Source organism: Chelonia mydas, chromosome 1 (assembly GCF_015237465.2).
Source record: "Chelonia mydas isolate rCheMyd1 chromosome 1, rCheMyd1.pri.v2, whole genome shotgun sequence".
Lineage (NCBI taxonomy): Eukaryota > Metazoa > Chordata > Testudines > Cheloniidae > Chelonia > Chelonia mydas.
This window is the reverse complement of record NC_057849.1, coordinates 17,174,896-17,201,953: the sequence shown is the minus strand read 5'-3', so window position 1 is coordinate 17,201,953 and position 27,058 is coordinate 17,174,896. Positions and strand designations below refer to the sequence as shown.

General features: G+C 45.4%; 1 protein-coding gene across 2 annotated transcripts in view; it reads left to right on the top strand.

Moving 5' to 3' along the window:
* Nucleotides 1-27,058, top strand: part of GAB2 (GRB2 associated binding protein 2) — a 193,225-nt gene that overhangs the window by 91,127 nt on the left and 75,040 nt on the right. For both annotated transcript variants that reach the window (XM_037887670.2, XM_043528162.1), the window contains one exon: nt 25,350-25,650. In XM_037887670.2, coding sequence (XP_037743598.1) covers nt 25,350-25,650 — 301 coding nt within the window. The remainder of the gene's footprint in view (nt 1-25,349; nt 25,651-27,058) is intronic.

Sequence of the window (27,058 nt, the reverse complement as noted above, 5' to 3'; positions counted from 1 at the left end):
AGCTCAATGGGACCCTGTTCTTAGCTGGTTGTTACCATAAACAGAAATAATAATTTAAATAGACAAAGGAAGGGAACTGAGACAGAGAGAGATTAAGTGACTTGCTTAAGGTCACACAGGAAGTCTGTAGCAGAGTCAGGGATTTAGCACAGATCTCCCAAGTCCTCACACAATGTCTCAACCTGAAGATCCCCCTTCTTCTCTAAGGATGACTGTGCTGAAAAAACAGTGCCATCCTCTTAATTTATTAGCAGTGATATCTTGGTAGGATTTAATGTCTCACTTCTAGGGCAAGAGGCAAATCAGTATTTCATCCAAGCAGAGACAGGCATGTGCTATGACAACAAAACAGCACACGAGCCTTTTGCTGAATATTAACAAGCCTTGGGATTTTTTCCGAGACTAAAATTCCTTCCCATGGAGCACGAACCAGTCCCCCAGGAAAATAACCCAGGAGCCCAGTCCATTATGTAACAGTGATGCTGTGAGAAACTTCCCATGGCTGAAAGCCTGATGGGTGGATCGTTCCTCATGATAACTTCCCTCTTTTTATTCCTTATTTCAAATTAATCCACGGACACTGAGCTGCATGAATGTTTGCTTTTGATGGGGCCCTTTAACTGCATCAACTCTGCTTGCAAGGATTAAACATCACTTAGCAGGAACGATGCCTTTCTCTGGGTTACTTTAAAGAAGGAAGGATCACGGAGGCTGGGGGTAGTGTGCGTTCGCTCTCTCGTTGTCTCTCAGTCCTCTGTTCCAACTCTGTTTCTATCCCTGTTTGTTTTCCTTTAACCTTTTGTGGTTCCCTTAGCTCCTGAGAACCCCTTAGAAGTGCTGAGTGGAAAATGGTTTTCCTGTCCCATGAGTGTTTTTAAGGTTTTGATCTTTCTCCTCTGTCACAAATCAGGACGAAAAGTCAAAATCTCAAAAACGTTTGTGAACCGATAATCTGGGGGGAAAAAAATCAGTTTGGGTCAATTGAAACTGTTCAATCATTTCAATTTTTTTCCATTTTGGCCTTTTTAAAAAAACAACAACAACTTTTTCGTAGTATAAATTAACTTCTCAAAATGAAAAGCTGTTTTGAAGCAAATGCCCAAATGTTTCACTTTAAAACCATCATTTCAACAACTTCAGAACTTCCCCCCCCCCCCCCCCCAAACCACGTTTGAATTGGGAGAGTTGTCAAAACTGACACCTCCCCGTGGACAGTTTTGGTTTCAACTGCAATTGCTGAAGCACTGCAGATGCCCAAGCTGTGAGTTGAGAACCAGAGGCACCCCGCGGCTTGCAGAACTAGGCCTGATCTGTGGAATGAAGTCCCACTATAATTCCCCGCTTAGCTTGCCGCTCGTCCCTCCAACCCCATTACATGCCTGGAAATGCTAAGGAGGAAAAATAAAACCTGGGTGCACTATGGACTGATGATAAGCTGCACTTCAGAGCCCAGACAAATCAAACCTTATCCTCTCCCAAAACATCCTTTTGGATATCACGCAGGGGCAGAAAGAAGGGCATCCGGGAAAGAGGGACTCAGTGAGAGGAAGAGGGATGGAGAGCAATGCAAACTCATTTCTGAACCCCCTGCCCTTTGTGGCTTTAAATCTCAAGCATCACATGGCAGTGGCAGGAAATATGTAGGCAAGGGGGCTTTGGCCTTTCTGAAAATCCCACAGTAGACTCAGATGGCTGCTGTAGGGCCAAACCCTCTTTGCCTTACTCATGTACCTAGTTCCACTAACGCTAATGGGTCTGATTCCACTGAAGCCAATGGAGTTACACTCAGAAATGAATTTGGCCAAATGGGACTAAAACTCATGTGAGTAAAGCAAGCAAGATTCAGCTTGTGATCATCCAGTGGCCTGAATTCAAGACTAGGAGCCAGGAATTCTGTCTGTTTCTATTGCCCATCCCCACGGTAGCTAAGTGCCTCCCAATGATTAATGGATTTTACCCTCACAAATGCTCCTGTGCAGCAGGGCAGTATTATCCCCATTTTATAGATGGGGAACTGAGGTACACAGAAACTAAGTGACTTTCCCCCATGTCACACCCAAAGTCTGTATCGAAGCTGTGAATTGAACCCAGACCTACTGCCCTTTCTAATAGATCCACCTTCCTACTGAGAAAGCCTGAGTTTTAATCTCACCTGAGACATGGCTTCCTCTGAGGCCCTGAGCAACCCTCATAGGCCAATATCTTCAAAAGTAGCCACTGATTCCTGAGGGCCCAACTTGCGACCCTTATGGTTTGATTTTCAGAGGTGCTGAGCACCTGCAGCTCCGTTAACTTCAGTGGGGTTCTTCCTGGTCGCAAAACTTGCATGGGCAGCCTTACCTGGCCAGAACCTTAATGCCAGCACTTCCTGATATCTGCATGCTCAGTTGTACAAACACGTGCCCTGACCCTGCCAGGAGCTCTGCACAGCTGGATCCAGCACCAGTGCAGGGCTCCAGTGAAGTGAATAGGACAGTGCACAGGCACAGAGACCCATATGCCAAGAGCCCATTGCAGGACCAGGGCCATAACGTTCTATCAGTTCATGGGGTCGGCACTGATAGAACATGATGGCAATTGGCTACAGCATGGATTGATTGACAGGTCGAGGGAATTCCTTGAAGGTGCTTCTGTTACTGTTTTTAGGGATGTTTGTGTTACCATTTCATAGGACTACTGCTCTCTCCTGCAGCCGCTTATTGCTGAATTTGAGAGACCAAGAACACCCAAACAGCTGCAAAACTCAACCACAATTATCCAAGCATCATGGTCAAAAATCATTTAATGATTAATCAAATGACTAAAGAGATCCAAAGCTCATTGAGGTCAGTGGAAAAAACCCTATTGATTTCAGTGAGCTTTGGATCAGGCACAAACTAAGTAGTTTGATAAAGTGCTTTTTAGGGTACATAGTCTCTCAAATTAACTACTGACTGATGGGGGTTGGGAGGAAAGTTTCCCTGAAGACAGATTGCTTCATAACTGCCTGCTGCAGGGTTTCTTGTACTTTCCTTTGAAACATCTGTTCTGTCCATTGTCAAAGGCTACACGGACCACCGGTTCGATCCAGTAGGTAATTCCTATATGCATAGCACCTGTATCACACTCACGTACCACAGTGCTGGGTATGGGATAAGAAGCTAAATGGATGGGTAGAGTCATGACTAGGAGTAATAGGATGAAATTAAAAACAGGCTGAATACCAGGAAATACTTCCCAATAGTGAAGGGGAAGTGGTGGAAGCCCTAGAATGAGTCATTTAAATCCAGCCGGGACAAATCAATGGAGCAAACACTGCAATAGGCAATCCTGCACAGGTAGGGGAAGCTGGACTATCATAAGTGTAGTAGGGTTTTTTTCATCTCAACCCTAGATAGGAAGTTTTAATTAATCCAGGGCCACTTTTCATAGTTCTCTATTCTGAATTACCCAGGAAGGGAACCCGAAGGAGAATAAAACATTCAGCAACTCTACCTTTGTATTTACAGCACTGATGCGACAGCAGTGGCCATGAGCATGAATGGCCTTGAGAAGTGCTGTCATTCATCACAGATTTCCACAGTGTGGGGTCCCTAGGTCACGTTATACAGCTGAGCCCACATGGCTGGCCCCATCATAAAGGACATGACTGATTAACTCTGACATTGCCTATGGCGCATACTGAGTGGGATGCATTTCAGTGGGCCGATTCTGAAGTGAGTGTCAGTCAATATTTGTGTAGTGTCTTCACTGAAAGACCAGAAGAAGGGGTAAATTACTCCAGCTTAGACTTCTCTGGAGCTCACTCCAAATCTGGCAGAAACTTAGTTGTCCAAATTCAGAGGTGATGTGCAAAGGGCTGTGTGTATTGTGCACATTGATAAGTGGGGATGAGTCTAAGCTGGTGTTGTACACACCTTGCAGGGCGAGGCAGTAGGTGTGCATTACGCCACCTTAGTTACCTTCCAGGCTCACCAGTGAATTTAGTCCTCTATGTCTATGGGGAGTCAATGGAACCTGTGGGCATTCACTGAAAGTCAGACCGATGGCGCACTCACATTGCATCCTTCTACCCTAGCTGGATTTCTCCGTGATGTTTCAGTTTAACCTATGTACGTCTCTATATACAAGTACAGCAGATTCTCACTAATAGAGCTGGGTGAAAGATGGACTTCAGTTTGATGCCAATTCCAAAAAGTTAGAAAAAAATAGTTTCAAGTTGAACCAAAAACGAAATTTTTCAAAATGTCTGGCCAACCACTAAGTTGGAAAACAAATTCTTTCCGGTCAAACAAATGTTTTGTTTCAATTTCAAGCATTTTCAAACATTTAAAAAAAATTAAATCAAATTAAAGGAACTTCTGAAGTAAAAAGTCATTTTGAATAAAAAAAACAAACATTTTGTTTTGAAAGTGTCAAAATGAAACATTTTGGTTTGGGAGAATTTTGGGTTTTGGTTTTTTATTTGAAATGAAGAACTTGGCAAAAATCGACACAAATCTGCAAAATGTTTCAGTGTCACCATCTCTGTGTGTTTGGTTAAAAACAGTTTCAGGCACAAAATTTCACCATCTCCACTCACTAATTCTGACTTTGCTAATCTACACATCCCGTTGTTTGTACCATCAGCTACTCCCCACTTCTCGGCAAAGATCTTATTACTTTTACAAGATCCACTACGCTGCACGACTTGAAACCGTTACAAATGAGTGACACTTGGAAAATGCATCGCAAAATGTTATTTTGCCAGGCATATTCCATGTTCTTTTATTGGTTTATTTTCCTTCTAATTTGCAGTAGGTCGCCCAGACTATGCAAGCTAGCGAGGTTCCATAGCATTTTGCCTTCCTTTTGCTTTGTGACTACTTGTAAAAGGCCATGTGCTGCCCTCACGCAGGCCTTGCAAGCCTGGTGGGGCACTGCAGATGTGCAGCACCTTAATGTCCTAAAACTGGGGCATCAGTGCATTCACAATAAAGGTCTGAGTGGGGGGAAGCCAAAACCAACTAACAAAACAGCATGTCCACTTTATTAAGGTCTTAGGGAAGGAGCAATTGCCACAACAGTGCATAAAGCCCTCACCTCTGGACGCTAGGTCAGAGCTCCCAAACTTAAACGCAACAAAATAAAGCCTCTGAATCTTGTCAGGCTGGTCCTCTGGAGTCTGAGAGACAGCCCACCATCTGCTGCAGCCTGCATGGCTCCTAACCCTCTCCCCTTTGCTCAGCTTCCTGTTCCTGTTTAAATAGCCCAGCCCTAGGGTGAGGCAGGGCCCCGTTGGTTATACCCAGGCTGTCTTGGTTGTAGACTCCACCCTGCTCCTTAAAGGGGCAGCACACTCCTTCACACTACTCTTTAATTACCTCTCATCTGGCACCCTTAGTTCCTTATTAGTAAAATCTATAATGGCAGACACTGATTTTAGTACAGCTTCTTTCTGAGGCGTACAACTTTAATGGCAGAATTCTCTCCTGTTCCGAGAGCTAGACACAGTCATCTCCTCAAAATTAGACTGAAGCAGGACATGTGTGATGCATAGGTCTTGTGGCTGGCCCCACTGCATGGGGAGTGAATTTCCCCTATGGGAATGAAACTTATGCCATGATTGTTCCTCACCCAGCAGAAAAAACACAGAAGAGGGAACATTGGTTTGATGGCACCGAGTGATGTACAAGCTTTTCTCCAGCAAGATTACTCCCACTGCTACCCCCACGATTCAGGCAGGGTATCTGCACATTGGTTGCACCACAGGAGGATTTCCCAATGCTTGTTGCCAAGCTGTTGTTTTCAGCTGGCTGCTGCTGACAACACAGTCAATCAAACCTATTGAACGCTAGGGTCGCTAGTGAAACAGAAACAAACATTGTGCGAGCCACAATGCCTAATGGGCACCCATAAAGACAGACTTTCCAGCTGCAGCACAACATTCACGCAGGAGGAATGGAAAAGGAAAACCACAACGAACCAGAAAAGAGACTCTAATTAGGCAGAAGTGCAACTCACTGAACGTTATTCAACGTCTCTCAAATACAGCGCGTAGCTTTGCTGTCTGCCATGGCTCTGCTCCCACTCACGCCAGCTGAGGATCTGGCTGTGTGCCTTTTGAAAAGGCTAATCAGTCACATAGAAAGCTGCCACACGAACTGTCTGATGGTGCATTCACCTGGAATGCTGAAAGCAGCTGTCTGTCCCAAGGGTGAAGCTTGAGGGGGCCTGAGCAGGATGCTGTCAGTGGTGGCCGCTGGTCTCTGGAATCTATTCCTCCTGGAAACACATCTAGAAAGTATTGTCCGGTTTTACCTGTTTCTGCAGGCTTTTGGCAAACTGGAGGCTCTGCAACACACTGGCATTCCACCTGCAGTCTGGGTTTTCTCTGTCCTCTTCTTTTAATGCACGGGGTGGGAGGAAGTCATGATCCACTTGTTCTCTGTGCTTGAACTAAGGCATGGACGATGCACCCTTCTTGAGGGTGCCAGTTCCATTGTTTCAGCGGGCTGCCATGGCTGCACAGTGGGATGCTGTTCCTTAGGTAACTGGAGTCAGTCGTGTGGAGGAAGGATACAGATGAGACTGAAACTTTGATTTGATTCTGTATTTCATTGGGAGCCTGAGCAGAGCGCCAGGGTGATGGGCTTTTCAGTAGGTGATATGCATTGTTCTGTTGCAATGGAAGCTTCATCATGGTCATCAGTTTAATTCCTAGATAAAATGAATTGCAATAATCCAGTCTACAGGATACAAATCCATGGATTGCCATGGACAAATCAGAGTCTGATATGGTAGAGTGCAGTCTTCTGCCCAGCCGTAGCTGGAAGGAAATTTTTTTTTTTTTTTCAGCCATAGCTATTTGGATACTTAAGGGAAATTGGGAAGTCCAGAAAGACCCCAAGACTGTGAACCATCTTGATAAAATTTGTATCCATATCCAATCTGCAAACATGGTCTGCGGATATCTGCAGATTTGCATGGAAGTGTAGGACTGGAAGGGACCTCGAGAAGTCATCAAGGCCAGTCCCCTGCACTCAAGGCAGGACTATGTAATAACTAGACCTTTCTTGACAGGTGTTTGTCTAACTAACCTGTTTTTAAAATCCTCCAGTGACAGAGATTCCACAACCTCCCTAGGCAATTTGTTCCAGTGCTTAACTACCCTGATGGTTAGGAATTTTTTTCCTAATGTCCAACCTAAACCTGCCTTGCTGCAATTTAAGCCCATTGCTTCTTGTCCTACAATTTTTCACCCTCTTCCCTGTAACAACATTTTGTGTACTAGAAAACTGTTATCATGTCCCCTCTCAGTCTTCTCCAGACTAAACAAACCCAATTTTTTCAGTCTTCCCTCATAGGTCATATTTTCTAGACCTTTAATTCTTTTTGTCTCTCTCCTCTGTCATAATGTTTCTCTCTCCCACTAGTATAACCTCCATCTTCTCTGAGGCCAGTTTCAGACAACTTCTCTTCACCCAGATGCTGATGGCTCCCAGTCACTGGGATAGATGGGACACTGGGCTGTTAAGGTCTGATCATAAAGAAATGCAGAGCTGGGTGTTGCCTACATTTTCCTGACAGGGGGGTCCACAGGGTCTCCTAAGGTCCCCAACGGCGTCATATAGACATTGACTATGCTTGAGAGAAGGTTTGGGGCTGGTGGGATTCCAGAGGGGATGGCTGTGGAACCAGAATAGGGAAGTTGCCCATCATGACCCTCCAGATTCATTCCAAGAGTAAAGATCGGCACATCTCAGCGCTTTCCTCCTATTCACCCATCTCTGAGATGCGACAGCAGTAATTGGTGGTTGACTGTGTCAAATGCCGCAGGAGAGATTCAGCAGTGCGATTATGGATGGATGTCCCTTGTCTGTGGATAAGAGGAGGGCATCTATCATCAATGCAATCAGTAATGTCTCTCTCCCATGACGTAGCCTGAAACCTGACTGGGGCTGGGGAATCTAGGACATGGACAATGTATAGGCGGAGTTGGGCGACAGCTCTTCACCAGCTTTGAGCAGTAGCTAGAGAGATTGGTAGCACAAAGTGATGATTTTTTATATATTAGCCAGACTGTTGATGATTTGGGCCGGGGGGAAGGGAGCTTTTGCTTTCCAGGGATGTATGAAGGATGCTGTACCTGTATAGGATATATTAGTGGAGAGTCTGCTTAAGTCATTAGGCATAATTTATAGCACCTGTAACTGAACAATGGAATGACATGCCTTTGAATCACTTGTCTCTCTTGCTCTCTGCACACTGATGATGAGCTGTTACAACAAAACAGACCGAAAGCAAACAAACACCACCTGCTGCTAGCCAAAGACGTGTTGGATTAAAAAGTACTCTAGCTGTGTAAACAGGAGTCAGCTGAGGACAAATTGTTTGCATGTAGTTTGGAGAACTGCCTTTTAGATTATGGGGGGCAGGGATGGATGGCTCAGGTAACTAGCAATTATCCTTTCAGCTCTGGGATAACAGCTGGAACCCAGACGATGCTGGAAGTGACTGAGAATCACCATGGTCTATTCTATTGTAAAAGGAGTTGGTGGCCATAGTGAGTTTATGTCCACACGGTAGTAGGATGCTGCACTCTCATTCACCTGCCTGCACTGGTCCATCAGAAAGCCTAAGACCTAACTGGCATTACATTGACATTAACATCGGCATGGATTTTCCATACTCACTGCTAGCCCTTACCCGTCTCTGTCTCCGCTCAGATGTGGTTCCTCTGAGTCAGAGTTAAGGCAAATTAGTGGGAATGGAGCGATTCAGTGGGAAGCACGGGCACTGCCACTGCCTCCATAAGTCGAGGACTTTTCTCTCCAGAGATGTCAGTTCCGCATCATCGATGATCATCAGAAATGTTGTGAACCCACAGGGTAAAAAGTATCCATGTGCAATGAGCTAGCTCAAGATCTATGCCTCATTTAAGCCTTAAAGATATGGGACTTAATTGATGCCTAGACCCTCTGATGCTCTTCTGCACGGGGGTAAATTTCACCCAGTGTGAGCTATCGAAAGAAAGGCTTTATTTTGTTAGGAATTCAGTGGTAGCTCAGCCACACTTAGGTCAATATCCCTCTTAATGCAGGAAGCCTGGCTATAGTCAACACTGTTGTTGTGGATGAAAGAACAATAATAGCACTTGATAAAAGCTTCGCTTTGATTGTCTAGAGTAGGCCAAGTCACCAAGGCTGGCATGAAAAACATAAAAGAAACAAAAGCTGGCTGATAATGTAACAGAGCATTCGCTTATTACAAAGTATTCTGTACAAAGCCAGATGAGCTCTGGACTGAGCCAAAGAACCAATCTCAGATTCCTCTGTGTGAGTCTTGGGGAAATGTTTTCACACACAGAGGCATGGCTTATACAGGTCGAAGAACTGTTCAACAATAATTCTGCTCACTTCTACGGGACCTGGTGTGACAATGCAACATCATGACTCAGTCTCATGTCGTCGGAATTCAAGACATGTGAAAGGGCCCTGCTGACCTGATCTGATCTTCCCGGCTGGATCAGCGTGAGCTTGGCTTGCCAGTAAAACCATCCAATTGGCTTGAAGAAAATTCACACTCAAATGTCTGTGGCCTTGATACACACACATACATAAAAAGAAAAGGGGTACTTGTGACTGCCAGATGCTGGGACTGGACAACAAGGGGTGGATCACTCCAACAGAGGCCAATGCCAGGTGCTTCAGAGGGAATGAACAGAACAGGGCAATTATCGAGTGATCCACCCCTTGTTGTCCAGTCCCAGCATTTGGCAGTCAGAGGCTTAGGGACATCCAGAGCTTGGGGTTGCATCCCTGACCATGTTGGCCAATAGCCACTGACGGACCTGTCCTCCATGAACTTATCTAGTTCTTTTTTTAACCCAATTATACTTTTGGCCTTCGCAACATCCCCAGGCAACAAGTTCCACAGGTTGACTGTGCATTGTGTGAAGAAATACTTCTTTTCTTTTGTTTAAACTTGCTGCCTATTAATTTCATTGGGTGACACCTAATTCTTGTGTTATGTGAAGGGGTAAATAACATGTCCATATTCACTTTCTCCACACCCGTCATGGTTTTATAGACGTCTAGCGTATCCCCCCTCAGTCAGCTCTTGTCTAAGATGAACTATGCCAGTCTTATTAATCTCTCCTCATACGGATGCAGTTCCATACCCCTCATCATTCTTGTTCCCCTTCTTTGTACTTTTTCTAATTCTAATGTATCTTTTTTGAGATGGGGCAACCAGAACTGCACACAGTATTCAAGCTGTGGGCGTATCATGGATTTATATAGTGGCATTATAATATTTTCTGTCTTCTCTGTCCCTTTCCTAATGGTTCTTAACATTCTCTTAGCTTTTTTGACTGCTGCTGCGCACTGAGTGGATGTTTTCAGAGAACTGTCCACGATGACTCCAAGATCTCTTTCCTGAGTGGTAGCAGCTAATTTAGACCCCATGATTTATATGTATAGTTGGGATTATGTTTTCCCATGTGCATTACTTTGCATTTACCAAAATTGAATTTTATCTGCCATTTTGTTGCCGAGTCACCCAGTTTTGACAGATCCCTTTGTAAATCTTCGCAGTCAGCTTTGAACTGAGCTTTCTTAAGTAATTTTGTATCATCTGCAAACTTTACCACCTCAATGTTTATCCCCTTTTCCAGATCATTTATGAATATGTTGAACAGCAATGGACCCAGCACAGATCCTTGGAGGACCCTGCTATTTATCTCTCTCCATTGTGAAAACCGACCATTTATTCCTACCCTTTGTTTCCTGTCTTCGAACCAGACACTGATCCATAAGAGAACCTTCTCTCTCATCTCATGACTACTTACTTTGCTTAACAGACTTTGGTGAGGGAACTTGTCAAAGGCTTTCTGGAAGTCTAAGTATGCTATATCCACTGGATCCCCTTTGTCCACATGTTTGTTGACACCCTCAAAGAATTCTCATAGATTGGTGAGGCATGATTTCCCTTTACAAAAGCTTAACAAAGAGAAGGTTAAGGGGTGACTTGATTATAGTCTACAAATATCTCCATGGGGAACAACTATTTAATAATGGGCTCTTCAAGGTTATAACACAATCCAATGGCCAGAAATTGAAGCTAGACAAATTCACTGGAAATAAGGCATACACGTATCACAGTGAGAGTAACTAATCATTGGAGCAACTTGCCAAGGGCCATGGTGGATTCTCCATCACGGACAATTTTTAAATCAAGATTGGATGTTCTTCTAAAAGATCTGCTCTAGGAATTGTTTTTGGGAAGTTCCATGGCTTGTGTTATACAAGAGGTCAGACTAGATGATCACAATGGTCCCTTCTGGCCATGGAATCTATAATTATTATTTGTATTATGCAGAGTCCCAAACTGAGATCAGGGATCCATTGTGCTAGGTGCTGTGAGTCTGTGCCTCACAATGCTTAAACTCTAAACAGCTATGACAGACAAAAGATGGGAAGGGAACCAGAGAAGCAAAGTGACATGACCAAGGTCACACAGCAGATCAGTGGTAGAGTCGGGGTAGAATTCAGGTTTTCCTATTCCCATTCTAGTATCCTATCTACTAGACCACACTCACTCTACCACTCAGACTGAGCTGCTGTCTTCCTCGTGCTGTGTCTGGCTGAGTTTATGAGGCAGATATTACATATCCCCACCCCGCACAAGGGCCACAAGATGATACCCTAATTCACTCAGCACTTTGCTGTGTTCTTATAGAGCTTCCTTAGGCCAGAGAACTCAGATACCTAGAGGCTTGCCTCAAATTACTAATGGCCCCATCATCAGCTGAGGTAAATGGATGTCATCTCAGTGGAGCTATGCTGATTTACACCAGCTCAGGATCTGGTGCTGAAGCTTGGTAAACTAAACACCGACAACAAACCTGTTACTAAGTTGTATTCAGTCAGGTCTGTTTTCACAAAGTGGTGCTGCAGTGACCTCAATGACAGTAAGAGGAAAGGCTTTGTCTTCAGTGAAATTCATAGAATCATAGAATCATAGAATATCAGGGTTGGAAGGGACCCCAGAAGGTCATCTAGTCCAACCCCCTGCTCGAAGCAGGACCAAGTCCCAGTTAAATCATCCCAGCCAGGGCTTTGTCAAGCCTGACCTTAAAAACCTCTAAGGAAGGAGATTCTACCACCTCCCTAGGTAACGCATTCCAGTGTTTCACCACCCTCTTAGTGAAAAAGTTTTTCCTAATATCCAATCTAAACCTCCCCCATTGCAACTTGAGACCATTACTCCTCGTTCTGTCATCTGCTACCATTGAGAACAGTCTAGAGCCATCCTCTTTGGAACCCCCTTTCAGGTAGTTGAAAGCAGCTATCAAATCCCCCCTCATTCTTCTCTTCTGCAGACTAAACAATCCCAGCTCCCTCAGCCTCTCCTCATAAGTCATGTGCTCTAGACCCCTAATCATTTTTGTTGCCCTTCGCTGGACTCTCTCCAATTTATCCACATCCTTCTTGTAGTGTGGGGCCCAAAACTGGACACAGTACTCCAGATGAGGCCTCACCAGTGTCGAATAGAGGGGAACGATCACGTCCCTCGATCTGCTGGCTATGCCCCTACTTATACATCCCAAAATGCCATTGGCCTTCTTGGCAACAAGGGCACACTGCTGACTCATATCCAGCTTCTCGTCCACTGTCACCCCTAGGTCCTTTTCCGCAGAACTGCTGCCTAGCCATTCGGTCCCTAGTCTGTAGCGGTGCATTGGATTCTTCCATCCTAAGTGCAGGACCCTGCACTTATCCTTATTGAACCTCATCAGATTTCTTTTGGCCCAAACCTCCAATTTGTCTAGGTCCTTCTGTATCCTATCCCTCCCCTCCAGCGTATCTACCACTCCTCCCAGTTTAGTATCATCCGCAAATTTGCTGAGAGTGCAATCCACACCATCCTCCAGATCATTTATGAAGATATTGAACAAAACCGGCCCCAGGACCGACCCCTGGGTCCACATTCACCACTGTCTGTTTCTTTTGGTTTCCAAAGAATAATCCTGCCAAGACTGTGGAATCAGTGCCAGATTGTGAAGGGATTGAGTGTAGTCTGATAACGCGTGGATACTAATGCACTGAATAATAGAAAAGTTTCCAGACTATACAGCTTATATGTCCAATACACAGAGGCTTTGCACAACGTGACAAACTTCAGCCTGGCTTAGCCTGAATTTCTGTGTCAGTTTCAGAAAAGTTTAGATAACACAACAGGACTAGACGAGACTAGACTTGGTTGCTGAAACAACACAGACCTTCAGGCCTGTCACTGGCACACTGATTAACGTTCAAATGCAGAGCTACGAATGCAGCCAGTATCTTACCCTCCATAACCCAATGAAATCTCTCTCAAAACTGCCCTTCACTTCCGTGATAAAGGCTCTGGTCCTTTACAGCCTGGGACACACCCGTGTGAAGTCATGCCCTGTGTAATTGCGGTATATGGGACCTTTTCTTATGGTGCTGCTGCCCAAGGCTCCAAGCAGCTGTGGCAATGAAGGACAATCCCATTGTGATGTTATGAGCGCACACGGTGCTGTGACCAAATTGCTTTGTGATGGTGTTTGGCAATGTGGTAGGGGATGTTCTATTGGCCAGGGCACAGGTTTGTGGGTTCATTTCTCAGCTCTGCCCCCGACTCCTGATAGGTTCATGTCCAAATCCACACCACAGTCCTCCCAACTCTGCTATAATTGGCTCCCAACGGTGAAAGAACCTCTCCAGACTGGCTGACTCCCAGGCCTTTGTTGTGCTGAACCTCTGTTTATTATTATTGGTATTCCAGGAGGTCCTTGAGGCTCCAAGAAATCCCGGAGTCCCATTGCACTGTACACACACATAGTAAGAGACAGTCCCTGTCCTGAAGAGCTTATAGTCTAAATAGACAAGACTGAGAAAGGGTGGGAGACAAAAGGATCATTCTCCCCATTTTACAGATGGGGAACTGAGACACAGAAAGATTCAAGTGACTTGCCCAAGGTCATTCAGGGTGTCTGTGGCAGCTCTGGGAATTGACCCCAGTCACTGCCTTAGCTATGTCTTCTCCAGTGAGTCTTTATAGTATTCCGCACCAAGGATGGAGGGGAGGCTCACCTGTCTGTTCTCCCCTTTAACTACATCCACACCCTCCAAGCAGTGACCTTTCCTCCAGAGAAGTGGCCGTACCCTGTTCCTTTTGGAGCGTGGCAGTGTCAGAGCCCCTAGAAGGCAGTGGGAGCAGCTCTCAAGGATTGAATGCCCTGCCTTTGCCCCAGAGCTGTGTTTTCCCACCTCTCACCTCTGCAGATGGAGCTGGAAATCTGGGGAGCCATTTCCACATTCCCTTTGCTGTACCACTGACCCACTGCCTCCTTGTGACACTGCGGACACGTCTCGAACTCCTAAACTCCTCTCCCCCATCCCCAAGTCATGCTGCTCAGCATCCCATTAGATGCGTCAAGGCTCTTCCAGCACATCACTGGAGTGTGAATTCCTCTGGCAGGGGAAACGCAGTCAGTTCTGCTTTCTGCCAAGCTGCTAGGCCAGTGGCTGTGGGCTGAATGCGTTTAATGGGGTGTTAGTCCCTTTATGTGAAGGGGTTTGTGACAAACACAGGATGAAAACGAGGAGGGGGTATTAGCGGCTGCTGCAAAGGAGACTCGTACAGATACAAAACCATTTACGTGCACATTAACTACAGAGCTAGGGGCCAGCAGTCATGGTGAAAGCAGGCAGGATTTGGAGCCCCATTTCTTTCTCTTCACTGTTGTCTGCTCATATAGACCTGGGACCATAGGGCCGGATTCTCCTCCCACCTGTGCTAGGTTTTCCCCTGGTTATCAGTCTATTGACGTCAGTGGAGTTGGTCCTGATTTTACACTAGTATAAGTAAGATCAGAATCCAGCCCATGGCATCTAGAGGTGGGAAATGACTGTCCTAGGCCGTACTAGGCCCATCTCCTTGCCAGTTCCCTATAGACTGGGTTATTCCTCCTTTTATAGGGTTCATTACATGTTGACAATGTGCTCAGCTCCCTGTGAGACACGAACTTCAAGAGGCTCCTCAGACACACACACACAAGATATGCTGCATTATGAAATCCATTGCCTGACAAAGGGTGCCGGGGCCAAGACGCAGCCCTGCCTGACACCAGATACTGATTTAAAAGGTGCTGACATCCGATCCCCAAGATGTACATGGGCAGTGGTTCCATTATGCAGCTCGCTAATCAAGTCCAGCAGCGTGGTTGGGACACCCACACCCTTTAAGGCCTTTCATAGCACGACTCGATCAACTGAATCAAACCCAGCCTTAAGCGTGACATACGTCACATGAAGGGGCTTCCTGAACTCACGCTGTATCTCTGACAACAAGCAGAGGGCCAAAATGGCGTCTAATGTGGACCTATTCCTCGTAAAGCCTGACTGTTGGGGACGATGCTTCCAATGTAGCAGGGGCTCCAAACATGTCAGCAGAACATGCGCAAACCCCTTCCCTGGCATGGACAACAAGGAGATCAGCCTGTAGCTCTTACCTTTGCCACACCACCTCTTCCCCTTCTAAAGCGAGAGCACAATACCATCCTTCTAGGCCGTTGGCAAGGTTCCAGTTCTCCACACTAGGCGAAAGATAGCCAGAAGTGATTCCACCACTGCTTGAGTTAAAAAAAAGGGGGGGGGAGCCAACAGCAAAACTCCCACTGATTTTGATAGAGCCAGTATTATCCTTAAGTCCCTTAGTTGCCTGCTGCAGCGGAATCATACACCTCTGATGTGCACCAGCCACAAGGGGGACAAAGGCCCATGGTCTAGTCCTAAAGTGGGTTAAGCTCCCAGTGGTAAGGGCAGGACACTCAAGCTCTGAATGCAGTGAAGGCCATGCTGGCAATTCTGGTGACCACATGTATGGGTGGAAACAGTGCCTGGATCAGGCGGACCCATTTATTTAACCACGTTCTGCCCCCTAAGCAGAGCACATGCTCTCCTCTCTGATCAAATTGGTTTCCCTGAAATGGCCATAGCCATGGCCTTCTTATCAGCAATTGCTGTGACTGAATAATTATCAGTGAATTCCTTGCCTCACCAGTAAAAAGCAGTTTGAAAGTCCGGCTTAGATGCTATCAGCATCTTTTTGCTGCAGTTTCCCCCTTCATGTCAACTAGGACACGGGCAGGGAAGGCAATGTACTACACTGCATGTGCCAGGGCAAGCTGTTACCTACCTCGTGTTCAGAGTGGAAAGTGTACACTTGCATTAACCCCACAATCACTAAGGATAAGTGTGCTTCAGCTGGCTCCTCCTGCCTCCCTCACCTGTACCCTTACCACAAACACCCTGATTCTCTCCTAAACTGCCTATCCAAGAGACGCACCCTCTCTTGCAAACATTCTTTCCTGGACCGCTGCCTCCTTCCTCTTAGCCTCCAGGTATCTGCTTCTTGCACCCACTCTTCACAGACATCTTCCTCCAAAATCCAGCTCCCCCTCCCTACTTCCCTGTTGCACAGTTCACAATCTGATTGTCCAGTCGGTAACAGGTCACATGGGGAGCACACCAAGGAGGTCCCTGAGAGCGAGGCAGCAAGATTCTTGACCCAGTCTACTTACCCACTGCCAGGAATCCTCCTCATTCACTCAGTCAAGCATGCCTCATACAAATCTTTTCCTGTCTGTGGATAAAGCACCCCCCAGCCTAGAGCACTCGGCCCATAAAACTAGCGGAGCTTCCACTTGCTGGGGATCTGGCCTCAAAACCATAAAACAGCCAGTTTCCAAGTATCATCCATCTGGAAACTGGACAGTTCTCTGAGGGATAACATGTCCTTCCTCTATTAAGAGATTCAGTAGAATCTTCTTATAGTAGGCACAGATCGGTCTTCATGTAACAATTAAGTAATCATCCTGATGATCAGAGGCTCAGATGAATACATTGTGCTGGGAGGTCTTTGTTATTTTTTTCTTTTTTCTTGAATTGCCTTAAAAAGAAGTAAGGTATGCGGAATCAAAATATTTTAAAATGATCTAAAGGCCATTAAACAGCCATAATTTAGTGGAGAAGATGCCTGATATGAACAAAGGACCACACAGTGGAAGTTTATGCCACACAAACATCATTTTACAGCTGTTAAACTACTGGCCCTACTCCACCATAAAAAAAAAAAAAGCTATTGAACAAATTTAACCCTTGGATCAAGCTACATGGGAGTGAAATGAGAGGCTCTGGTATAGCTGGGGAAATGGAAGTAGGCAAAGGTTTCAAGCTGGAAATAGAGGGGACCAGAAATAAGTAAAAACTGAAAATTGAAAACAAAACTGTGAACAGGCCAATGTTTTTAGTGAGAGACAGTGTGGGCCGGTGGCTAGAGCACAAAACTGGGATTTCAAAGGGCTGCATTCTTTTCCTGGCTGACGTGCTGTGTGCCTATCTTCTATGCTCTATAGATGTTTATGCTGCACTCATTGCTGTGATATCTGAGCTCCTTCCAGTCGTGCACTGAGCAACGTGACAATGCCTCTGTCACCTGTCGTTTGTTCTCTCATCCTGTCTCCTGGATGTTGGTTTGGTAGGGTCTTGTGTTTAAATATACACATTGCTATGTATCCATATGAGAGAAGGCAAGGTCAAAGCAGCACACCTTGGACTTGGAGCAAAAAGTAGGGCAGCTGGGGAAGGTCCTTAGCTCATGGGGGGAATTTGTTCCACAGTTACAGACAGTCCCCGAAGAAGCTCTAGCTCCTGCATAGATGAGCTTTATTCTTATCGTGGAGTGTCACAATCCAGGGGTCTTGAACACAGCCCTGCCAGGGCCATGGGCATAGCCCCATGCCAGTCCTCCACCCTACTAGCAATAGTTTAGCTCAGCCCCCCGAAGCCCAGCCCCAGTGTGAGGCCCCACCCCGAGGTCTGATTGGCAGACTCCCAGAGTGGCTGATTGGCCCGCTGGCCCTAGAAGCCAGCAGCAGGAAAAGGAAGCGGTGCGTACAACTAGGCTTCACTCTGTTATGGAGTGTTCGCATGCATCTTGTGCTTCCTGCTACCCCTGCTATCTGCTCCCTGCTCCCGCTTCCCTGGTTTGAATTCCTAGCATTCTGACCCAGACTGACTTGTGGTTCCACACTTTGTCTCCAGCCTTGGACCCCCTGGTATCCTGACCCGTCCTCACTCTAGTTCCTATCTCCGGTTTGTCTCCTGCTTCTGATCTCCTGCTATCCCAACCCAGCTGACTCTTGACTCCTGTCCTGTCACTGAGGACTCTGGCTCTGAATACCAGGACCTGGCTGTGGCAGAGAGTTCCACTGTGCCAGAGAGGCCAAGTTGTCAATCCTGGTCTTTATCCTAGAGCTTTGGGCAAGTCACTTCATCCCACTCTTTCCCTTCCCATCTCTCCCAGACACGACGAAGTTGGGGTGCTCTAAGAAAACCTAAGGTAGCTAAATCTGAACGGTAATAACCTCCAGCCCCATGAAACAACCAGATAAATTAACTGTTCAACACACCGGGCCAAACCTAAAAAGGCAGCATATGATATTACTCTTTAACACTTCAGAGAGGCTTCGTTCAAGCAGGCTACATTACACCAGTGAAATACTCAAAGCAAAGGCCCTCGCCTAGAAAACACAGTCTGAATGCTCACACGGTGGAAACAGATACTGAAGCCACAAGGCACAATGGAAACTCAAGAGATAACTTTGCAAAGAATGTAATGGGGGAGAAATTGAAACAGAAGTTCATTGACTTTGTTGTACAAAATACAAAGAAGTAGGAGAAAGATCCCTCCTCAGCCTATCAGAAAGAATGATTCCCACAAACAGACCAGCAGGAAAACTGTATCACCTCTGCTTGCTATGGACACTTCACTCACGATGGACACAATGGGCAAAATTCAGAGCCTAAGGGCTTGATCCAGCTCCACTGAAGTTAGTGGAAAAACTCACCCCAAAGTTCAAAGGGAATTAAATCAGGCCTGGAATAAGCATAAAGGAATCTCACTTATATCCCCTCTGTATTTGGCCCATTATCCATCTAGCCTGATCCCATTAAGCCAATGGAAGGGCTCCCATTGACATTCAGTGGGGTTTAGAGCAGACTCTAAAGCATCAAAGCCTTTGCTTTTATGATACTTCAATGCAGGCATCGTTTTCCCTTCCAAGGACAATTGCCACAAGGCATCAGTTCCCACTAGACCTGTAAAATCTGATAAATTGCTCTTTAGCTGGTGGGGACAAAATGTAACTTAAAGGAATTTGACTAGGAGGAGTACAGTGTAGTAGCCATGGTGATGAGCATTATGAATGCTGAGCTAGATTAGGTTACACAGAAACTGCAAACCGCTCCTTCTGTAAAAATATCAACAGACTTGAAGAGGAGCTCTGTGTAAGCACAAAAGCTTGTCTCTTTCACCAACAGAAGTTGGTCTGATAAAAGATACTACCTCACCCACCTTGTCTCTCTAATATCCTGGGACCGACACAGCTAAAACAACACTACAATAAACTGATTTGTAAGAATAAATGAAAAGAAGTACTTGTGGCACCTTAGAGACTAACCAATTTATTTGAGCATCAGCTTTCGTGAGCTACATGAAGTGATGAAGTGAGCTGTAGCTCACGAAAGCTCATGCTCAAATAAATTGGTTAGTCTCTAAGGTGCCACAAGTCCTCCTTTTCTTTTTGCGAATACAGACTAACACGGCTGCTACTCTGAAAAGAATAAACGAGATTCACATGCAGGGGCATGTTCTCTTTGTATGAGTAGACAGCAGGTTTTACCAACAATCTGAGGTCGTGTTCAAATTGACTACAGGGGGCTTTGGATGGGTTTGTCCATTGATAAGATACAGAACAAAGTAGTGGAGAAGTTGTAATGGGTTTGATATCAGTGATGATGAGAAATTCTCTTTCTAGTGCTGCCGTATCTCACGCTAGTTGGTGTTTTTAATTAAAGCCTCAGGTCCGGGAGTCAAATGATTATGTGAGAACCTCAGCTTTCTTCTTCTTCAAGAATCCAAATGTATTGGGTTTTTTAAAAATCTTTTAAAAAAGAATGTCATGGTTTGGGGGGGGGCTGAGTCATGATTTTTGAATGCTTAGGGTACACCAGGATTCTGGACTCAGCTCTGCTTCTGTTTCTCCATGTACTACATGGGGATAATAATCTCCCAGTATAGTGGTGTGAGACCTATGGCTCTTCAATGCTAAGTATTATTACCCAGAAGCTAATGGAGTGTTCTCTTCATGGAGCTAGACTAAAGGGATAAATGTTTGCAAGTATAGAAAGCTGTTGTAGGGGACAGTGCCGTATGGTCTTGTTACTATAGAACCACAGAAATAGGAGATAAAAAAGAGCTATTCGTTTTTTTCTGTAATGGTTGCAGATGGGGCATGCACACACACATCTATATATTTAGTTCCTCTAATAGCAGTCATGGCAAAGAGAAGATTGTGATTTTTTCCAAGCTTAATTGAAATCTGAAAGCCAGCCTGGTGAGTCGTGTATTGCTAAACAATTCGCTGCTCCACTGCATTTGTAAGATTGTACTGTGCCTGGTTTCCTGGCATCGACAGCCAGTTTGAGAATTAGCGCAAAACTAATTAGGTTACAAATCTTGGAGAAGCAAACAAAGGCTATTTATAAGTCTTTATAAGAAGACAAGTGAAAATCTGATTGTTCAGAGAAATGTCTGCAGAGGTTTCTCTTTCTTAATTGGGTCACTGAATTCTCACAGAGCTAGTCTAAATACCAGAACAGTCCTTCCAGAATGCACTACAATAGTGACCAGAATGAAGTGGACACAGTAAGTACTATTCTGAGATGTACAGTGTGTATGTGCACCACTGTCCTCTACTGGATGAAATCAGCACTGCTGAGTCCTGTACTGCTATAACAGCTAAGGAAGACCCTCCTTGCTTCTGGAGAAGACAATCTGAATTCTATACCAGCTGATGCTATCAGTTTCTAAGTCATTGCCTGATAAGTGCTGGCTCACAGCACATCTCCTATAACTGACATCATCTCCAGTGTACTGAGTGATGTTTTTGCCTTTATTATTAATTATTATTATTATTTATTTATAGCTACAATACAATCATTATTCATGATTCATTACCAACAAAGACAAGACTGGGTCCCTGGCCTGAATTGCTTCCAATATAAGTGACATGGACACAACTTTCTTATCAGTGGGGTGTTGATAAATGAAAGCTGATGTAATTCAAGTGTGAAGTATTATTATTTATTATGAATACACAGCCATGTAGGGTTGTGGCCATAGTTTCCTTTTGCTGGGATAATACGACAGCTGCCAAAGCAAATACTATTCCAGACTGGTTTTCGATGTATCTCTCCTGTTTTCTCATGATGGTGGTACCAGTTCTGCCCTGTCAATATTTAGATACCAGCATGATTAGGTTCCTCTACCATTCTAAGATAGACAGACTATATACAACCTAGTGCCTGCCCTCCAATTAAAACTTCTGCTTCCTTTCTCTTACTCTTGTTTTCGCTGGCTGAACGGAATTGGGTTAGATCAGTAGTGGCGAAGGTGCAGAGAATTCTATCATGCACACTATAGTCACCCTCATCATTTATATGGCTATGTAGCCTACTACAGGTCCCAGCAAGTGATGTTCCATCTCAATAGGTCACTCAGATCAGAAGCATTGCATGATCAGAGCTGTACTTTCCATCCCTGTATTAAAGATGACGGTGGCTGCAATCTCCTCCATGTTATGGAAATTAGGTTCAACCTTTGGGCTCCTGGCAAGCCACCAAAGTGGCCCTTGGTTGGACAAGTTTTGGGTACCAGCGGGGTCAAATTTATTTGAAACCTTTAGAGCCAGATTCTGCCACCCAGTACGTATGGTAATTAGTATCTTACCTCAGGCCCTGGGCTAGGCCCTTGGTGCTGGAGGACTTGAGTTCAATCCGTGCAGATGATGCATTGTGTCTGCAGCATGGTCAATCCCAAGCATTCAAAAATCATGAGATTGGTTTAAAATTATGAGTTTTTTTAAATAATAAATTTGGGATTCTTTTTATTTGCCTGTTGGTTTCTGAGCCATTAAGGTTCACGTTTTCAAGCTTTTCTCCATAACCATGAGGGCTAAAAATTAACTTTTTTAAAAATGAGAGCTGAGATTACTATGACTCCAAGAGCTGGGGCTTTAAAAAAGAGCCACCAAATATCACAAGGCAGCACTGGGGCTGTCCAGAATGCATGTGGTCATGGGCTTTGTTATGTATGTGCCTATATTTTTTTCTTTTAGCCTGTTAAACAAAATATTTTGGGTGAGTTTGTGTTCACTGCCTGTGGTTTTTATAGATAAAACTGACATTTATTCAACAAAAAAGTATGTGAACCTCAGGAACAAAATGAAAACAATTCTACTTAGCTTGGCAAATGGTCAGCGAGCTATCTGCAATAAACCATTTATCAACAAATGCAGCTTTGTCAATGCAATGCAAGTTTGACACCAAGTTTATCTCTCACAAACACGTTTCTTCTCCTTCATGCATGTATGATGTAAATGGTTTTAATGCAACTGATTGAAGAGGAAGAGATAGATTTTCAAGCGGTGTAAACTCACAGAGTTCCAATAAAGTCAAGGGAGCTGCATCAGTTTATACCAGTCAAGAATCTGGCCCAACATTTTCCTACACGCATGAATACTAACAGAGACAGGTGTCAGGATGTGTACCTCCAGGGGAAGAACACACTCAGAAAGGTTTAATACAGATTTGTTACAGAACAGAATTCACAGCTGGTTAAGTCTCTGAAGCTCCCAAGGAGGCATGGTCTCAAACTGGGACCATGGATCCAAACACCCCTGAACCTTAGGGAAGTTCAAACTTAGAGCCTGGATTCTCTCCTGCACTACAATCCACTCAGTATAAGAGAAGGGGAGGGGACCATCACTGAGCTGGTTATTGCTCCCTGATTCTCTGGGACAATCCACACCAGCCCCAGGCTAGGTTACAGCAGTCTATGACCTACTGTAACCTATGTCAGCTGGCAATGGTCTAGTTGGAGATGCTGAAGCATACCATGCGCTAATCAGATCCATACCCCCTCCTCCCCCAATATGCCCATGCATTGGAGCTGACTGAGACCTCCCCCCATGCAACAAAAGTTCTCAGCTGTCCAGATCCAGCCAGAGCAGCACAAAGGGGTCAGAGCAGCCTGACCGAGATCTGAACTCCACAGCTGGAGCGTATCTCTATAATGAACCAAACCAAAACCCTCCATCTGCCCTGGATCTGGAGTTAGACATTGCAGCTTGAGCCCAACTCTACTTCCAAGCATGGTGATTCCACACACAGGCCAAACCCTGAATGGTGCTGAGCATCTACTGGTGCTGACTGACTCCATGAGAGCTGAGTTCACCACATTGTAAGATCATAGCATACAATCTTAAGGAGGAGCCAGAAATCAATTATTTCCTCTCCTGAAGTGCTTTTCTTAATGCCATGACATTTTATAATAGCAACAGGATACAGAAGTATGTGGGGATAGCACTGGACAAACTTCAGAAGGTCTATCTCTGGATGAAATATATGGTCTGTGTTATGTAGGTCAGACTAGAGGATCACAATCATCCCATCTGGGTTTAAATTCTGTTAACCATAATATTTAGCACTTATTTTGTATGTTCAAAGTGACATACAACCATGAGCAAATCCACCTTCCCAGAACTCCTGTGAGCTGGATAAAGCAGGATTATTATTCCCCTCTCACAGAAAGGGGAAACTGAGGCACAGAGAGGGTAAGTGACCTGCCCAAGACCACAGAGGGAATCCGGATTTGGATTTAGGAGTCCCCAAACTGGGCTGCAGCCATGAGATCACACTGCTTCTCATGGATTTTATTTAGCTGGGATGAGCACCCAGCGCTTAGAGGAACTCTATACAAAGCTACAGTGTCTGCAAAATTGGGCTGGAATCAGATGAGCTCTTGCTGGACTGCGGGACTTCCGTACTGCCTCCCCAGAAAGACTATTGTTTAGAGCCACAATTTAGCCCTGCTAGAAAACACTAAATATAAGTAATCCTGTTAGGCATCCCCCAAGCCCAAGCAGCAGGCTGCACACCGGTCTCTTCAGAGCATGTTTCACAAGATTGCTTCAGAGCTAACGTGACAGCCTAGTTTTGTTTTGGGGTTTTTAAATTCCAGCTGAGGTCACAGATTAATTCCTGCTCTCTGCCTCCAGCAGCTGGGCCAATATGCATGCTGCAAACACATGTGCTTCTTGGCAAAAGGCATATGATCTCAAAACCAGCCCTTCAAACGTGTCTCACTCAGCCAGCACTTTCCTACATACAAAACAGGTGTTTGCTTAGGGGAGGAAAATATTGGAGGCGGCAAAATGTTCATTACGTGAGCGATCTGGGGGTCATGAGTCACATTTATTTTCCAGTTTGCCTAGGGCACCATAAATCCTCAGAGGCTGTTCTGGGGGGTAGCCTTGACAGGGATGGTTCTTTGAGAACCAGTAACATTTTCTTTGCTACGGAATTGGATATATTTCAGGAAACAGAAGATTTTGCAAACAAGCAAAGCTTGGATTCTCCACAGATCTTCCTGGCACGATTCCCAATATTAAAAAACAGCAGCTTCACGTTGGCTTTGTTTGCCTCTCAAATACTGGCATTTAAACATGCATGCGATAGGCAGCTCTGACGCATACCCTGCTACTGTAAAGCCTCGATAGAACGCCTCTCGGAGATGTCTAAGAAAGGCAGCCTCTCTGGGGCATTGTGTCCAAAGGGAATGCGATGCTTTTGCATTACTGAAATGTATTTCATCATGATTATTGCTGCTAATGTCTTCCCGCAGATCACTTGGCACTGAGAGTATGACTATGTCGCAGTCACAGGGTGTGAGTGTAGCTTGTGTAGACGTACCCTAGCTAACTTCAACCTAGCTAGTGTGGGCAGCGGAGCAGTGAAGCCGTGGTACCATGGACTTCAGCACAGGCTAGCACCCAAGTAACTACCTAGGGTTCTGGGCAGGCTTGTCCATGAGTGGCAGACACCATGATTGCAGTGTAGACATACCCAGAGAGAACAAGACATTCATGGGACACTTAGCTGAATGGAGCAGTGTGATCAAGGACTTCCTAAATTCTAGTCCTGACTCGGAAACCTTCCATGGTCTTTGGCAAGTCACGTGGGGCCCCATTGTGTGATGTGCGAGGCAGGACCTCTCAGGATCAACCCATAACCACTCTGTCAGATAACTTACGTCTCCCAGTTCAATCGCACTGCCTGCCCAATGCTGCCGTGTGTTCCCTGGTGCAGTTTTAAGGGACTCGCGTGGTGGGGAATGCTGGCCAGTGGGGTCTCTGTATTCTCGGAGGGGTAAGACTGTTTCTCTTTGGTCCTCAGGCGTGGAAGAAACGTTGGTTCCTCCTGCGCAGTGGTCGGATGAGCGGCGACCCGGACGTCCTGGAATACTACAAGAATGACCACTCCAAGAAGCCTCTGCGTGTGATCAACCTCAACTTCTGTGAGCAGGTGGACGCAGGGCTGACCTTCAACAAGAAGGAGCTGCAGGACAGCTACGTCTTCGACATCAAGACCAGCGACAGGACTTTCTACCTGGTGGCCGAGACAGAGGAGGACATGAACAAGTGGGTTCGCAGTATCTGCCAGATCTGTGGCTTCAACCAGTCTGAGGAGAATGCAGGTACAGTGAGAGTTATGTCTGGAATATGAAATACGGCCTCACATGTCAGACTGTGCTCTAGAAAGGAGGCTAGACCCAAACTCTTCCCCTTGGGAATCCAGCTTCTCTGTTAGATTGGAGTGTGAGTTAGAGGGCTTGAGCCCTGTTTCTGTTCCCACTGATGTCAATGGGAGCAGGAACGGACCTTTTAATTTCAAAATGGGAAGTTTTCTCCAGTGTTCCCCACCCCAGGAGTTCCATATTCCTCCCAGCCCTCCAGCACTTCTCTGACTTCCACAGCATGGCAGCAGGCGCTGATCCTGCTTGCTCCCTAATTAATTCTCACAGTAGCTTTCTGTCTTCCATACTTTCCCCAACACTGAAGCTTGTTCAGCTTGCCATTTCCAGGAGCTGATGTTGGTCATTTCTTCAGTGGCAGAGTAATGGATGGTCTTGTGGTTAAAGGCACTGACTTGGAATTCTTGAGATTGAAGTGCTCTGCCGCAGGCTTCCCAGGTCACCTTAGGCAAGTCACAGAATCACTCTCCATGCTTCAGTTCCCATCAGAAAGGCACTTCCATACCATGGTGACCTTATAAAACCATAGATAGCTAGGATGTAACTGAGAGCATGGTTTTGAGAAGTCAGGGAGGTTTAATGGTTTAAGTCAGATGAGATGTAATGAAACAGGTAGTTCCGAATGGCATGCAGTAGAACACACCATTTGTAAGATTTTTGCTTTCCCATCTTTCTACCTCTCTGTACAATGTTTGAACCTTCTCAGGTGTATTTTCTACATTCTCAGTCATTGTCAGCAGTCTCTTCAAGGGCTTTGGGACTTGGCAGTGGGACGTCGTCTCCTTCAAAGATTTCGTTTAGCTGATTGACATGGGTGGGATCAAATGGAGAAGGCAGGCTGATGGGGGAAGATTCTCCAAGAAACACTGTGTCCTGTCCACATCACAAAACTCACCTCTGCAGTTGGCAGGCTTAGCCAAGGAGTGATTGGGTCAAGGGGAATCAGTTACTTACCCATCCCTAAACATGGTACCTGTTGGACCCAGGTGAGACACTGGCAGCAGTTGACAGGTAAAAACTGGTGTTGTTCTGTGTAATAGGAGAGTCACATTTGATTCACCAGCACTAAAGGCATACTCAGATGCACACAATGCATCCGATGAAGTGAGCTGTAGCTCACGAAAGCTTATGCTCAAATAAATTGGTTAGTCTCTAAGGTGCCACTAGTACTCCTTTTCTTTTTACAATACTGTTGTTTTCTGGTTTGTGCCAGTGTTGCTGGTTTTCTCTGAGTTGCCCAGAGAGCGTCTACACAGACCTGCAGTGACAGCACAGCCCCTGTCAGTGTTTCCCGCATGTCCTGGCTGAGCAGGGATGTTTCTTTTCAGTGTCACCTGGTACAACATCTGTT